The sequence below is a fragment of the Triticum urartu genome, chromosome 1A, assembly GCF_056163025.1.
Source record: "Triticum urartu cultivar PI428250 chromosome 1A, HENAU_Tu73, whole genome shotgun sequence".
Classification (NCBI taxonomy): domain Eukaryota; kingdom Viridiplantae; phylum Streptophyta; class Magnoliopsida; order Poales; family Poaceae; genus Triticum; species Triticum urartu.
This window is the reverse complement of record NC_141873.1, coordinates 580,582,577-580,600,006: the sequence shown is the minus strand read 5'-3', so window position 1 is coordinate 580,600,006 and position 17,430 is coordinate 580,582,577. Positions and strand designations below refer to the sequence as shown.

General features: G+C 44.0%; 1 protein-coding gene and 1 long non-coding RNA gene across 2 annotated transcripts; one reads left to right on the top strand and one right to left on the bottom strand.

The window, feature by feature from the left end:
* Window positions 1–5,288: 5,288 nt before the first annotated feature.
* On the bottom strand, window positions 5,289–5,730 carry LOC147993023 (uncharacterized). Its single transcript, XR_015615439.1, has 2 exons — window positions 5,636–5,730; window positions 5,289–5,531 (listed from the first exon to the last, which is right to left on the bottom strand). It is a non-coding gene; the product is annotated as an uncharacterized LOC147993023 (long non-coding RNA).
* Window positions 5,731–10,325: 4,595 nt separating this feature from the next.
* On the top strand, window positions 10,326–11,780 carry LOC147993022 (uncharacterized). The gene has a single exon (XM_087539198.1). It carries the CDS (start codon window positions 10,851–10,853, stop codon window positions 11,778–11,780), a length of 930 nt encoding a protein of 309 aa, XP_087395324.1. The 5' UTR covers window positions 10,326–10,850.
* Window positions 11,781–17,430: the final 5,650 nt, after the last annotated feature.

The following is a 17,430-nucleotide window of genomic DNA, read 5'->3' as shown; positions in this document are numbered from 1 at the left end:
CATGGTACTGCAGGAGCTTTACGTACTCCAAAATAGTGGGGGTCATAATTCTTGTGTGAGTGCAAAAATACCAGCATGTCATCAGTTTGCATGAGCTCGTGATTATGATTGTACTCAATGTCCACTGCCACGCATGTGCCATCCTCCTGCACCTTCACCCTCATTCTTGCATTGCAGCCTGTCCTCTGCGATGTTTTGTTTCGCTTCCTGTTGGCCTCTGAAATAGAAGATGTGTGTATCCCTTGGAAGGCGCAAACAAAATACTTGTGGTTGTCATTTCCACCCGTCTTCCTGATTCCAAAACCAGCGTGTCTGGCGTATCTGTTATAAAATTCCCTTGCTTTCTCTACATCTTTGAATCGCATTTTTAGTCTTGGTATTAGATAATCCGGTAGATTTGGAGTCTGCAGAAAAAGAAAAAAAATAATCCAAACAGCACCTTAAAATGTAGTTTATGAACTTGTTATTCTGGAGGGAGCAGAAAATGTGCAGATAATACAAGATGCGTATATAAATATTTTTCGTTTCACTTACGTCCGTGTATGATCGCAACTCCGGTGGTGTCGGCTGCTGTCCCTCTGGGATGGGGCATGGCAGAGTAATCATAGCAGGATACAGGAGTGGATCACGAGGAGGAAGGAGGGCTGAAGATGGCCTCTCTCTTGTTTGCGTCCTTTTTGCTTGAGGTGGTTGTGAAGGTATTGTGATCCTGGTCTTGGTTTGCTCTTTTGTTTTGTGAAGCAATCCATCTACCTTATGCCCCGTAGAATTCTGACTTGTAGCAGCAGCAGCAGGATCAAACGGTGGTAGTGTGCAGATCACTCTCCTCCGTGTGTGTGTTGCTGTTGGATTTGTCCTGGGATCCGGTTTAGTTGCTTCGCTTTGGCATTGATGAGGCACACCAGGATAACCTCCAGAGTTACACACAGGACTTGAGCTAACCCCCTCCTCCATCGGCGTGCTTGGGAGTCTGCTGGTGGATACAAAGAATCTGCGGGGGATTTTTGGCGTCACCCAATTAGGTGGAGGCGCAAACCTGTGCGGATAGGGCTGTGACCCAGCATCTTGGAAGTATCTGTGTGTTTCGGGTGTCATCTATTTTTGGTCTGGAGTAGGTTGGTAATGTTGTTGGTGCGTTTGAGGTGTGACCCATTGAGGGGGTGGTGCAACGCGTACAGGCTTTGGATTGTGTACTTGCTGCTGGGAACTTCTAAGCTTCTTCATGCGTCTCTCGTCTTGCTGACATAAAAGAAAAAAATGTCTATTAGCACACAAGTTATATCTGCATATACCTTTGTAACTGAACTTAGCATTATTCACAGCCTGAACTTCTCATATAAAAGTGGTGAGAGCCATCACACTATGCACTGATCTGAGCATCTGCCGATGCCTTTGTACCAGAACTGAGCACCCTTCACAGAATGAACTTCACACCATGTTTTTTAATTCTACAATATTTGATTACTTATATGTACCTGAACTTAGCACTCTCCACAACCTGAACCTCTTGTTTTGCAAAGGGGAAATACTGTCTACAGTTAAAAAACCTGAACCTTCATGAGTTTTTGAATGGTTGGACTGCTAGTGCATACCAACCTGACCTTCATGTCATATCACATGCATGTTCTATTTTCCTTTTATTTATTTATTTTGCACAGAACCAGACACATACCAACCTGAACTCTAGCACACTTACTAGTTGAAATTCACATGGCTTTTCCACATGTGAATGTGAATGCAGGAAAATTTTATAGTGGTTGTAGCCTGGACTGAGGCTCACATACTACCTGAACTTCACATGCCTGTAAGCAGGCAGGCAAATTTTACAATGCTGTTTTGTAGCCTGGACTGAGGCTCATACACTACCAGAACTTCACATGGTTGTAAGGAGGCAGATTTTAAAATAGCTTTTGTAGCCTGGACTGATGCTCACACACCACCTGAACTTCACATAGATATAAGCAAATAACAAACCGAAGGAAGGAAGAAGTTCAACCATACCCTGGCTATAAGTTCGGCCAACCTTTTTCCAGCAGCTGATAGGCCACCTTGAGAACAATTCGTTGTGGAGGTATGAGAGGAATTCCATGGCAATCCATGTCTTGCAGAGGGGGCGAAGTTCATCTGTACGAAGCAAGAAGGTCAGAGAAGGCAAGATTGAAGAAGAAGGCAAAATTGGGAGGAAGTTCATGTACTGTTGCCGCTGAATTTGAGGGCGCGACAGATGCCGCCTCCGCGGAGGAGTTTCTCCGTTGGTCGCGCCGCTCGCCGTAGCTTGCGTCGGGCCCGTCATCTGGTCTGCCAAGGCTTCGGGCGGTGGCGATGGGACGAGGATGCGGCTTCCTGAAGTCCATGGCGGCTTCGCCGCGTCCAGGCGACACGGGCTCCCTCGCGCTGGCATCCGCCGTCGCCCGCTCGCCCGCGCCTGTTGCCGACCAGGAGCTGGAGACGGAGGGTAGGCGGCGGACCCAGCCGGCCAGGAGCTGGGGAAGGAGGGGAGGCGGCGGATCCGGCCGGCCAGGAGCTGTAGACGGGGAGGAGGCGGCGGATCCGGCGAAGATCGGCGACCAGGAGGGGAGGAGCGGCGAGGAGGGGGCTGGGGCGGCTCGGGATCGAGGGGATCAGGTGGATCCTATCGAGGCGTCTCGGATCGGGTGGGATCCTGTCGGGGCGACTCGGGTCGGGCCGGGTAGTTCAGGGAAGTTCGGGAGGGCCCTGTCGGGCCCTATATAGGGGGCTGCTGTGATCCAAGTAACTATTCTAATCCTGGGATTAGAAATGTGTGTGTGTGTGTGTGTGTGGGTGTATCAAATTATATGGCAAAGAGATTTCCAGTTATTGATTGAATGATACGATTAGGGAGTTAAACAATAAACAAAACATATTGCTTGAATGATAAGAATCACAGTGAATTATTCCCAACGGTGATAGCTTTAAATTTTGTGACCATAGCCATATAATTAGAAAAACAGAAATTGGAAAATTTTGAGAGATCGGCAATTACCAAGTGTTGAGTTGAGAGTTGAGAAGTACCTCAAATTTCCAACAATCTTTGAGCAGACGAGGGTAGAGGCGGCCGACTAGCGATGCATAAACAATGGCGGCTGGCCGCGCGAAGGAGAAGGGGAAGGGGCGAGCACGGGCGACGCTGCCAGGATTGAGGCGCAGAAGCCGAGCGGATGAGCAACTCGACAGGCACACGTACAAGTATGGTACAGCCGTATTGGGGATTGATTAACCAAGATCGATAGCTTTTTTTAAACATGCGCACGTACATGGACCAGGGATCGATTAATCGATCGATCAGGAGTGGACATTTACGTAGATGGGTTGCACCGCCTCGCTTTGTGTGTCGATGGGCTAGCCGGTGTCCAGGTCCAAAAGTTACCGGTGTCCAGCCCAAAAATCTGGACAATGTACAAGGTGAACACGTATTTTACCCGGTGCCAGTGACACCAGTTGACATAATGTGGCTCCGCCCCTGCCCCCGCGGCGGTGCTCGCTCGGGGCGGAGAAGGGAACAGATCGGTCGTAAAAACAGAGGTGCTACTCCTTACGACTGGAAAACAGAGTTGTTTCCACACATCTCGAATTTTTAAAGAAGTACTCCCTCCGTTCCACGATACATACCTTCCATTTGTCAAAATATAGATATATCTAAACATGTTTTAGTATATATCCATTTTTGGACAAATGAAAGTCAAGTATTTCGGAACGAAGGGAGTACTAGCAATGTGCCCGCCAGCGTTGCAACGGATCCAAAATAGAATAATAGATGTTCACAAACTACTATACATTTCAGATTTCTGCCCCGACATAAAAACCGATTACTTAATCCTCAAATTTGTAATACCAGACAAAACATCCCCAAACAGTCTGCTAAGAGCATTTACACCGCGGTTACCTATTCCAACGACCTATATGCCCGCGGGCGCGTCCGGTGTGTATGCTGTCACTGAGTAGAGAGACTTATTTCAGTCGCTCCATAACCACGATTGCCTAATTTCCGCATCCAAATTCATACTAGCCACGCAAAGTACGTAGATCCATAGCATAGAGCATAAAACATAACCAATCTGACATCCGGCATAGATTCAGCTCATCTTCATCAAAAGGGTTGACATAGTACAAACTTAACCCAAATAAAACATAAAACATGTAATTTAATATAGGGGGAGGGCCGAAGTTCACCATTTCCTCGCCGGCCGCTTCCCCTTCGCGGTCTAGCCTGTGGTCCTCCATGCATGTGTCGACGGCGTGCGGGCATCGTCGTCGTTATCTGTTCTCATGCCGCTGTCGTTGTTGGAGCGGGAACTCACGTAGCCTGTCATGTGTCGGGTGGCGCGATTTTGCTCCCCCGTGAGACATGCAGCTCTATCCGCCACCTCCACCTTCTTCCTAGGGAGATTCTCCAACACCTCCAATGCCCGGCAAAACGCTGCTGCATTTCACGACCTTGACGGTGGGCCGCCTTCATCATCGATGCCCGCCTCCGACCCGCCTGTCCTCGTCTACAGGTGGCGATGGCCCGCATAAATACAGGCTGCGGTGTGTCGGCGAAGCTGCCGCTAGCGACGTACTCCGCGCGAGCACAGGCAGAGACAAGACGCAGTGCGATGGTATCGTGCCCAACCGGACTAGGCGGATGTGTCCACCCCGGGCGACCAGACTAGGTTCTTCGGAAGGATGCGTTTGTGAGCGGGTTGAGAAATGACCCAAAACATTTTCCATGACCTAGTGACCAATTCATGGCACCATGTCGTTTTGTTTTCGACAAGTTTTGCATTTTTTGAAATTATTTCAGTGAAAAAGGCCAATTAATGGTCACATGTGTCTTTTTTTACATAGTACAGACGCACGCGTTCATATATGTGTGCATACACTCACCCTATGAACGCACACATCCGTACTCTACCCCTATGAGCAACTCTGAAAGACCGGGCCGACATTTTCATCTTGAGATTTTACGAAGTCATCGTAGGCGTCTCATAGTCAAGGAGAATGTCTCTTCCCACTTAACACGTATCATCGTAAATCCTGAAATAATTTCAGAATAAATGTGAACACCAGGATTTGAATCCTGGTGGGATGAGATACCACTATCCTCCTAACTATTCAACCACTTGTTGGTTCGCAATGATCAAATGTGTCACAACATGCAAACAGGGTAAAAATCGTTCAAACAAGACATGGATGCCGGCCATGGGCATTGCCTCCTTGGTGGCAAGAGTTTGGGATTCATTTGATGTGGATTAAATTTATGTTGCATAAACAACACCGTGGATTAATTTGATGTTGTATAAATATATACTTGCTCATATATAAATTTTATTCCGGTCACTTGATGCTATATGCATCCATAACCATACTGTAATTCTAGTCACATCTGACACATACACATTTGCAAGCGAGGAACATGCCTACGCAAAAAGCTTCCTTAACTTTCTTTGGAAAATAAGAACTTTCACAATCCCCCAAGCATGACAAATCCTTGCATAGCATGTCTCCTATACGATGGTTGTGGCAGATCTCTATGAAAAGGAAAAAATGGAAACCATCAGTAAGAAAGATGGTAGATTTCTCAAGCACCGATAGTAGGAGAGATCAGAGGGGGAGCCGGAGTGAAAGAGTGTACCAGTTTGAGTGTAAATTCCTACGAGCAAAAGCACAATAAAAACACAACTCATAGTTTTCCCATCCATTTGTTTGTTTTTCTGTGTTCTTGTTCATGTGTTCGGTGGTATACATGGTGCAACTTTTATAGCCATCTGGGAATGTTTATTACCAGCATGCGTTGTCTAAGAACATTTATTGGAAGTTTTGTTCAAGATTAATAATATCTTACAACATTAATGTCCATCGCCCATGTCGTCTTTCTGATATAGTTTTGAATCAATGTGTTATGAATATCTATATCTGTGCCATATAAATGGGTGTATTGATAAGATATCATAATTATTCTAGCTCATATATATTTTGAGTTAGATACATTATCCAATCTCTTTGGACTCATGTGTGTTACTATATGTTGTTGGGGATATATACCTTGGGGCACCATAGGAAAATTCCATTATTAAATAAATACCTTCAGAGATTTTCAATTTTTCTCTAATTAGTGAAACCATAGAATGTTTTTAAATAAAATAGATTTATAATAAGGAGCTATAACCCCCCCCCTCCCTCAGTTTATTTACTGTGAGCCAACCACCTCTGCCTATACGTAACTGACAAAAAACTTTCCATAGTTGTAATATTTACTCCTAGACATATTATGGAGCAAGTATGTTGGTTGTTGGTATGTTCTATAACATATCTCCATCTTTTGTAAAACCAGACAGATGGATGGGATTGTGATACATGTATTTTCCATCACAATTTCAAAAGATAAATACTCTACTTCCATTCTTATATGATCACCACAACTTTATTTTAACTTCGACTTCTTATATTGCAGAGAATTACCGAAAGGACTGCTGGAGAATCTGTCTGAAGGGGGGGATAAAAGATTGACAAATAAAATTCTATTTAGACGCATAGAAGAATTCAATAAACATATGCAAGCATGGTTTGGACCAAAAGGAGCTAGCTTTCTGGTAGGCCCAAGCACCCAACATAGGTGCCTCGGCCCTTTAGCTGCCTGGACAAGATGACTGGGGCCCACATGCCACTGCGGGTACCCTCTCTGTGGTATTTTGGTTTCGCTCGCTGAAACCGTAGCTTCCAGATGGTGTGTTTCTACCATGATTTCCCCCTTTGTTTAGTGAATTCAAAGAAATCGCCATAATCATCACTGCTAAATAAGTAGGAATGTCGTCAGCTAAGTCATATTCACCATCTCCAACATCACCTCCCCCATCCATTTCCATAACATCTTAGTGAAAATTGTGTAGATCGGCTGCCGTTATTACCACACCCATGCTATCTAGAGATGCCACTAGTGAAATTATGAATCCCTACCCTTTCTTTATTCATAAGAATACAACCTCGTTTTTCTTGATATTCTATTATTTAATACTCAAAATTTTAATTCTTGTTGCATATGAGATCAACTCCAAACACTAGATATGCTAATCCTTGTAACTAGCAAATCTAGTGAGATTGGTGAAGGAAATATGCCCTAGAGGCAATAATAAAGTTATTATTTATTTCCTTATTTCATGATAAATGTTTATTATTCATGCTAGAATTGTATTAACCGGAAACATGATACATGTGTGAATACATAGACAAACAGAGTGTCACTAGTATGCCTCTACTTGACTAGCTCGTTGATCAAAGATGGTTATGTTTCCTAGCCATAGACATGAGTTGTCATTTGATTAACGGGACCACATCATTAGGAGAATTATATGATTGACTTGACCCATTCCGTTAGCTTGGCACTTGATCATTTAGTTTGTTGCTATTGCTTTCTTCATGACTTATACATGTTCCTATGACTATGAGATTATGCAACTCCCGTTTATCGAAGGAACACTTTGTGTGCTACCAAACGTCACAACATAACTGGGTGATTATAAAGGTGCTCTACAGGTGTCTCCGAAGGTACTTGTTGGGTTGGCGTATTTCGAGATTAGGATTTGTCACTCCGATTGTCAGTGAGGTATCTCTGGGCCCTCTCGGTAATGCACATCACTTAAGCCTTGCAAGCATTGCAACTAATGAGTTAGTTGCGGGATGATGTATTACAGAACGAGTAAAGAGACTTGCCGGTAACGAGATTGAACTAGGTATTGAGATACCGACGATCAAATCTCGGGCAAGTAACATACCGATGACAAAGGGAACAACGTATGTTGTTATGCGGTCTGACCGATAAAGATCTTCGTATAATATGTGGGAGCCAATATGAGCATCCAGGTTCCGCTATTGGTTATTGACCGGAGACATGTCTCGGTCATGTCTACATAGTTCTCGAACCCATAGGGTCCGCACGCTTAACGTTACGATGATAGTTATATTATGAGTTTATATGTTTTGATGTACCGAAGGTTGTTCGGAGTCCCGGATGAGATCGGGGACATGACGAGGAGTCTCGAAATGGTTGAGACGTAAAGATCGATATATTGGACGACTATATTCGGACATCGGAAAGGTTCCGAGTGATTCAGGTATTTTTCGGAGTACCGGGGAGTTAGGGGAATACGGGAAAGAAGTATTGGGCCTTAATGGGCCTTAGTGGGAAGGAGAGGCAGCAGCCAGGAGGTGGTTTGCGCCCCTCCCAAGCCCAGTCCGAATTGGACAAGGGGTTTGGGGCGCGCCCCCTCTCCCTTCCTTCTCCTCTTCCCCCCTTTCCCCCCTTCTCCTAGTTGGACTAGGAAAGGAGGAAACCTACTCCAACTAGGAGTAGGAATCCTACTCCCTTGGCGCGGCCCTCCTAGGGCCGGCCTCCTCCTCCCTTGCTCCTTTATATACGGGGGCACCCCATAGACACAACAATTGATCATTGATCTCTTAGCCGTGTGCGGTGCCCCCCTCCACCATAGTCCACCCCAATAATACTGTAGCGGTGCTTAGGCAAAGCTTTGCATCGGTAGAACATCATCATCGTCACCACGCCGTCGTGCTGACGAAACTCTCCCTCAACACTCGGCTGAATCGGAGTTCGAGAGACGTCATCGGGTTGAACGTGTGCTGAACTCGGAGGTGCCGTGCGTTCGGTACTTGATCGGTCGGATCGTGCATACGACTATATCAACCGCGTTGTGCTAACGCTTCCGCTTTCGGTCTACGAGGGTACGTGGACAACACTCTTGTAAGTGCATCTAGTGCCCCTTAGTGATTTTGGTGTATTGAAGACTTATAGGTTAAGGGACTAATGTGTTTACGAGTGTACGCATGTCTATAAGTCTATGAGGAGTTTGATAATTACAGAGAAAGTCGACCCCTAAAAATGAAGTTCTTCGACTGAAGACTTTGGTATTCTGAAGACTTTGAACGTGAAGAAATTGGTGTAACCTTGAAGACTTGGTATTCATTCGAGGAACATGAAGCGTGAAGACTTTTGTTTTCATAGTTTCATTTTCTCTTTCTTGAGTCATAGGAAACACCGTACTATAAAAGGGGGTCGAGGAAATACTAAGGAAAAATTTCCATGTGATGCTCAACTCAAAATCCTACACCTACCAATCCCTTCGAGTGAAGCCATTGGAAATATCATACAGTTCAGTCATATTCTTCAGTGACAGAGACGAAGTTCTTCTGGTCTATGAGGAATTTGTTCTGACTGAGGAGTGAGGAACTCGCCAGTGCGGATTGCCTACACAGTGAGGAACATGATAGCCCTGAGGATTTTGAACCTCAAATTTCCGACCATTGCTGTGCTACGCGCCAGCTGTCCCAAAATATCTTATCCACCTAACGGTCATATCATTGAAGGGCATTTATGTCTTATCATGTCGGGCTGCTCCCTAGGCTATAAATAGCCGCCCCCTACAACCACTAGCTGGTTGGCTGCTCCGCGAGAAACTGACACTTGTCATTTGAGAGCATCCCATCCTCCGAGGACTTTGAGCGAAAATCATCAAGTGAGGAAAATCCAAAACCCAAACCCAAATGCCTACAAACCCAAAGTGATTGAGCATCACTGAAGAGATTGATCCTACGTGGATCCAACGCTTGTTACCTTTGAAGACTGTGCTTCTTCCAGACGGTTAGGCGTCATGGTCTAGAGCATCCAAGAGGAATTGTGGATCACCGAGTGACCGAGTTTGTGAAGGTTCGGAAGTCACCTAAGACTTACCACGAGTGATTGGACGAGGTCTGTGTGACCTTAGTTCAAGGAGAATACGGTGAGGACTGTGTGTCCAGGACTATGTGTCCTCAGGTTTAAATACCTAGCCACTCCAACCAGATGTACAACTGAGACAGCTGTTGGAACTGGTCTACCAAATCATTGTCTTCACCAAGCCAACTGGTTCTATTTCCTCAACTCTTTCATTTCCTCAGTATTGTGTTGTGTGCTTGTCATATCTGTGTTTGAAGACTTTGACTTAAGACTTTCTCAATTTCCTCAGTTCAATTTCTTCAGTCTGTTTTTCTTCATCCTGTGCTATCCTGTGATTATGCTTTCTGTACTCTGTGCTTGTCTTCATTTCATCATGATGACTATGCTTGTCTTCTGTTATGTTTACTTCTGAGTAGTTATTCCGCTGCAACTAGTTCTTCGCTAAGGAATTTCCTCACTAGCAAATTCCTCAGTGAAGAATTCATAAAAATCGCCTATTCACCCCCCTTTAGTCGATATAACGCACTTTCAATTGGTATCAGAGCAAGGTACTCCCTTGTTCTGTGTGATTTTGGTTTAACCGCGTGGAGTTTTAGTTATGTCGACCGCAGGTATGATCAAGGTCTCTGCTGGGTTTCCTACCTTCGACGGGACGGACTACCCCTATTGGAAGAATAAGATGCGAATGCATCTTGAGGCAATTGATAACGATCTCTGGTATGTTGTGGAAAATGGTGTTCCCTCTGCCTCACCCTCTCTGAACGCTACCAATGTGAAGAGATTCAAGCAACTCGATTCTCAAGCGAAGAATGTCATATGTGGCCATCTGAGCAAAGGACAGTATGGAAGAGTGAGTGCTTTGGAAATTGCTAAGCTTATCTGGGATAGGCTGTCCACAGTCAATGAAGGAGTTTCAACTCAGCGTGACTCTTGAGTTGATGTTCTTCACAATCTCTTCAACCGCTTCAAAAGACTCGACAATGAAAATGTTCAGCAAACCTTCGATCGCCTCACTGACATCTCAAATGAGCTTCAAGCACTTGGTGCCACTGACATAATCGACCATGAGGTGGTGAAGAAATTGCTGAGATCGCTTGATTCCTCATTTGATACTCTGGCATTGATGATACAAGAGCGTGCTGACTACAAGTCACTTGACCCTGCTGATATCCTCGAAAGGCTAAATACACATGAGTTCCAGCTTGCTAAAAAGAGAGATCTCTATGGTTCGAGCTATGGTAGATCACGTGCACTGAAGGCCAAGGTAGTATCTGAGTCCGAAGATGAAGACTCTGGTAACAGCCTTGGTGACCCTGAAGAACTGAGTCATGATCTAGCACTGCTCGTGAAGAAATTCCAGAAGTTCTCAAGACGTGGTCGCTTTGGAAAACCCTCAAGGAGCAATGATTCCTCATCCAGTGACTACAAGAAGAGGCTTTGTCACAAGTGCAAGAAACCTGGACACTACATTCAAGATTGTCCTCAGTGGGAAAAGGAATCAAAGAAGAAGAAATACAAGGATTACAGTTGTGATGATGCGAAGAAAAAGAAGAAATCCTCAAAATCTTCATCATCAAAATCCTCAAAGTCTTCATCTCACAAGAAGAGCAGCTCCAAGAAGGCTCGGGCATTCATTGGCAAGGAAATGGACTCTGAAGCTGAATCTGAGGAACAAGAGGAAGAGGAGGCATCTGAGGACTCCGAGTCTAGTGTGGCGAGCCTAGCCCTCGCTACTGCATTCGTCAGCAAGTCTATCTTCAACACTGAAGAAAATGACCTCACCAACAAGGCTGATGAAGGCAATGATGACTACGCTCCCACCTATTGCTTCATGGCAAAGGGTGCCAAGGTACTTAAATATACCTCCTCTGAGTCTAGTGAAGATGAATCTAATGAAAATCTTAAGCCTAGCTACTCTAAATTTTCTAAGATTGCTATAAAACAACAAAGGGCTTTTGAAAAGGTTCAAAACATGCTAGACAAAAGTGATGATATGTTGGGTGAAGAAATGGATCACACTAAAACCTTGACTGAAAATCTTCAGAGACTTTAGACCAGGTTTGACAACCTTCAAGGTCATCATAACACTCTCTTATCTGATCATGAGAAGCTTTCTTATGAATTTCTTCAAAGAAAGCAAGATCTTGAGAAGCTAAGAGTGAGTTATGAAGATCTTCAGAAGGAGAGCGATTCATTACTTGCTCAACAAATCAGCGCTGCTCAGGAAGAATTTGTTCCTCAAGGTTTGAAATGCATTGAACGTGAATCTGCTAATTATTCACCTAAATGTTCAAATGCTTCTAATGTTACAAATTCTTCACCTGCCTCTGCTATCACTAATTCCTCATCTGAGGACATTGCTAGTATCACTGACGATGCAGGGCTGAAGGAATTGTACATGACAGGCATGTACAAAAGCCTCAAAGGGCATCAGACCCTTTGTGATGTGCTTAAAAAGCAGATCCTCAACAGGAACCCTAGGAAAGAGGGTATTGCCTTTGAGAGGAAACTCAATGCTGATGGTACATATTGGAAGCCTGAGCAGTACCCCAAAACCTCATGGGTTGCTGCAAAGGGACCTCCAGTTGATCCATCTAATTTATCTGGCTTTACATGTGAATCTTCTCATTCTTCTGATGAGTCATTTGACTCCAACTATAAACTGTTCAAAAATCAGAATGGTGAAGTATTTGCTAGATATGTTGGCACTAACTGCAGGAACGGTTCCCCTATGAAGAAAATATGGGTTCCCAAAAGGTACCTTGAAAGTCTTCAGGTGAATGTCCTCATGACACCTCCTGTGAAGAATAGGAACCCCAGATCAAATTCTTCATATGGACCAAATTCTTCATATGGATCCAAGTCCTCATACGGACCAAATTCCTCACGTGGGTCAAATTCCTCAAAAGGATCAAAGTCCTCATATGAACATCATCATGCTAACAACTCTGTTTCGCAGGGAAGAGCCAAGGGCTATGAATATGAGCATTATTCTTCTAATCATTATGTTCATAAGTCCTCGAAGAATTTCTCTGCTTATTCATATGCTTACCCTAACCCCTCTTATGTGAAACGAAATGGATTGGGGTCTATGCCACCTTTCTCGTATGGAGCTCAAAGAGTGATGAACTCTTTTCCACCCCTTCATACATGGGTGGTGAAGAAAAAGAACTAATCTCTTATGCAGGGTCAGGTGTCCAGACGTGCTTTAACGTCTGAAGAATTTGCTGGGGACCTGACAAATTTACCTGAAAGGATGCAGGCTAATCATGAAGAAATGAACTTTCATTTCACACGTCCTCCTACTGTTTTATTCGTCTTACTGCTTGATGAAATTGATCTGATGAATTGTGATATCATATTCTTCACTGATGAAGTATATGAAGTTCGTAAGCTGCACTAATTCATCTACAGGATGATCAACCCAAAGCCACAGAGTGGGTCCTCGGTAGTGGAGGTACAAATCACATGACTGGTGACAAGAATCTATTGATGGATGCTCCCTTATCACCATCGCATCTGAAGCATATCATCTTCGCTGACAAAGGCAAAAGTCAGGTATTGGGTCTAGGTAAGGTTGCGATCACAAAGGATCGACACATGGACAAAGTCATGCTTGTTGAGTCCTTAGGATACAACCTTATGTCTGTCTCAATGCTTTGTGATCTTGATATGGTTGTTGTCTTTGGCAAGTATCGTTGTGTTGTGGTTATGGAAGCTGACAATTCCAAAGTCTTCGAAGGCTTTAGGAGAGGAGACTTGTATGTTGTTGATTTCTCTACAGGACCACAACCAGCCGTGTGCCTACTTGCAAAAGCTTCAGAAGGCTGGCTATGGCATCGATGACTTGGTCACATAGGCATGAGGAATTTGCACACGCTTGCGAAGAAGAAGCATGTCATTGGCATTGAGAATATCAAATTCCTCAAGGATCACTTATGCGGTGCGTGTGAAGCTGGAAAGATGACCAAGGCCAAGCATCCTGCGAAGACTATCATGACCACTACTCGTCCATTTGAATTGCTTCACATGGATCTCTTCGGTCCTAATCATTATTCTTCTGTTTCAAATGAAGCATCTCAATATGGCTTTGTTATTGTTGATGATTATTCTCGTTACACATGGGTACACCTTGTTACTTAAAAACATGAAGTGCAGGAAGTCTTCAAACAATTTTCCTCGAGGGCTTCAACCAACTTTGGTGTGAATATCAAGCACATCAGAAGTGACAATGGCACTGATTTCAAGAACTCGGGACTCGATGACTATCTTGATGAACTTGGTATTACTCGTGAGTTATCTGCTCCGTATACTCCTCAACAAAATGGCGTCGTGGAGCGCAAGAACAGGATTCTTGCTGAGATGGCTCGCACTATGCTCGATGAGTACAAAACGCCTCGTCGTTTCTAGGTTGATGCATTGATACTGCGTGCCACATCATCAACAAAATATATCTTCACAAATTCTTCAAGAAGACTGCCTATGAACTCCTCACTGACAAGAAACCCAATGTGAGTTATTTCAAAGTCTTCGGTGCTAAATGCTGGATTAGAGATCCTCATCACAACTCTAAATTTGCACCGAAAGCACATGAAGGTTTTATGCTTGGTTACGGAAAGGACTCGCACACCTACAGAGTCTTCAACAACGTCCTTCACAAGATTGTTGAAACTGTAGATGTGCGGTTCGATGAAACTAATGGCTCGCAAAGAGAGAACCTACCTTCTGTGATAGATGAACCAGCACCTGAGGATTCTATAAAGCTCAAGGCTACTGAGGATGTCATTCGTACTGAAGAATCTGCTAAAGAATTCATTCCAGAACATGAAGAACATCGAGTTGATGCACCTGAGGAAACTGCTGAAGAAAATGGTGCTGAAGAAAATGCTGAGCAAATTCCTCAACGACAACCAGCTCATCCTCGCATTGCAAAAGAAGTGCAAGTGGAGAATATCATCGATGACATTAGAGCACCAGGTCCTCTCACATGCTCAAAAGCTTCAGATCTATCTAACTTTTATGGGCACTATGCTTTTGTCTCTATCACAGAGCCCGCTAAGGTAGATGAAGCATTTCTGGAGCCTGAGTGGATTCAGGCCATGCAAGAAGAATTACATCAATTCAAGCTCAACAACGTCTGGGAACTGGTCAAACGTCCAGATCCTCACAAGCATAATATCATTGGCACAAAGTGGATCTACCGCAACAAGCAAGATGAAAATGGCCTTGTGGTGAGGAATAAGGCACGGCTATTAGCTCAAGGCTACACACAGGTTGAAGGAATTGATTTCGATGAAACTTTTGCACCTGTTGCTAGACCTGAGGCTATTCGCATATTACTTGCTTATGCTAACCATCATGATATCATCTTATATCAAATGGATGTGAAAAGTGCATTCCTCAATGGTAAGCTTCAGGAAGAAGTATATGTTGCTCAACCCCCAGGTTTTGAAGATCCAAAGAATCCCAACAAACTCTTCAGATCAATAAGGCCCTAGATGGCCTCAAGCAGGCCCCTCGGGTGTGGTATGATACTTTGAAGGAATTCCTCATGAAGAATGGCTTCACACCCGGTTCACTCGATCCTACTCTCTTTACTAAATCTTATGATGGTGAACTGTTTGTGTGCCAAATATATGTTGATGATATTATCTTTGGCTGTACTGACCAACGTTATAGTGATGAATTTGCCTATATGATGAGTGAAGAATATCAAATGTCTATGATGGGAGAGTTGAAATTCTTCTTAGGTCTTCAAATTCATCAACAGCGCAATGGCATTTTCATATCTCAGGAGAAATACCTCAAGGATGTACTGAGGAAATTCGGCATGCAAGATTGCAAAGGCGTCAAAATTCCTATGCCCACAAATGGCCATCTGTGCACTGATGAAAATGGTATTGACTTCGATCACAAGGTATACCGCTCCATGATTGGTTCTTTATTGTACTTATGTGCATCTAGGCCAGATATAATGCTTAGTGTTTGTATGTGTGCCCGATTTCAAGCTACACCGAAGGAATCACACCATAAGGCTATGAAGCATATTCTTCAATATCTAGCTCACACACCAACACTTGGATTATGGTACTCCAAGGGCTCGGCTTTTGATCTCATTGGATATTCTGACTCTGACTATGCTGGTGATCGTGTGGACCGCAAGTCAACATCTGGTACATGTCATTTCCTCGGACGATCTTTGGTCTGTTGGTCCTCGAAGAAACAGAACTGTGTATCATTGTCTACTTTTGAAGCTGAGTACATTGATGCTGGTTCTTGCTGTGCTCAACTGCTTTGGATGAAGCAAACTCTCAAGGACTATGGCGTCAACGTGAAGAATGTGCCTCTCCTCTGTGATGATGAGAGTGCCATCAAGATTGCTCACAACCCAGTTCGGCACTCGAAGACAAAACACATTCAGATTCGTCATCATTTTCTTCGCGATCATGTGTTGAAGGGCGACATTTCTATTGAGCATGTGAAGACTGAAGAACATCTACCCGATATCTTCACAAAGCCCTTGGATGAGAAGAGATTTAGCAAGTTGCGGTGTGAGCTAAATATCTTAGAGTCTTCGAATGTACTTTGAAAAGGCACTCATCCTAACACTTATGCAAAATTGATGACTTAGATGTGCAACACATGAAGAAACGTTTTTCTTCAATCAATGAAGAATAACACTTTAAGTGTGAAGAAATTAACGAAGAATTTGATTTTCAGAACCCTACGACAATTGTACGCGGTGTGTGACATCATCATTCTTATATGGTGGGACACGCCACCACAAAAGTTGAAAATCTTCAATTTGAGTTTTTTCCTCAGTTTTCGAAATTCCTCAGTTGTTCAAATTCTTCAACTTTTCAAAATCTTCACTGTTTCCGTCGTTTTTCTTATATATATATATATATATATATGAGTTTATGTCCTCTACAGCATTCACTTATGTCTATTTCTTCAAGATGGTTTTTCTGCTAAGTGAATGTGATCGGACCCTTCCCCCTCTATGCTATACTCAACCCAATCTATTCACAAATTCTTCATGTGCGTTCTATTTGAAACTCGTTCAAAATCTTCATTGTGTCCTTGTCAGCTGAAGAAATTGCGAACGGAACTTCAAAACTAATTTTATCCAAATTTTTGGTTTTGCCGCTCAAACCGTTCCGCATCCCACGATGCATTTTTCTATTCACCCACGATCTAACACGATCTCCACCTCTCAGTACGTGGGTGACACATGTCGTGCGAAGGAGAAGGGTCAGGGGCACATTCGTCCCAAATCTTCGGGCGAACAGTTTTTCACCGTGGCTGTAAATACCCCGTCCCCTTCCTCACTTCCTTTACTCCGCTCGAACTCTCTCTCCCGCTCAAACTTCTCGAACCCTAGCGCCGCCGCTACTCCATCGTCGCCGGTGAGGAAGAGCTTCACTGCCTCGACCTTGTCGCCGTCGTACTCGCGCCGGCCACGGAAATCTTCACTCCGCCGCCGCCGTAGCCGTCTTCCTCCGCCGAGTTAGGGCGTGGAAGATCTGCACTGACGAGCTTCACCTCTCCATCTCACAGTTCGTCGTGTTCTTCATTCAGGGTAATTAAAAGTTACTTTTACTGCCCTCTTTGATTCAAATGTTTTCTACAATATCTTCAAAGGTATTTTTCTTCAAATCCTCACACACTAAAACACCTCACAAGTCATCTGTTCTTGATTC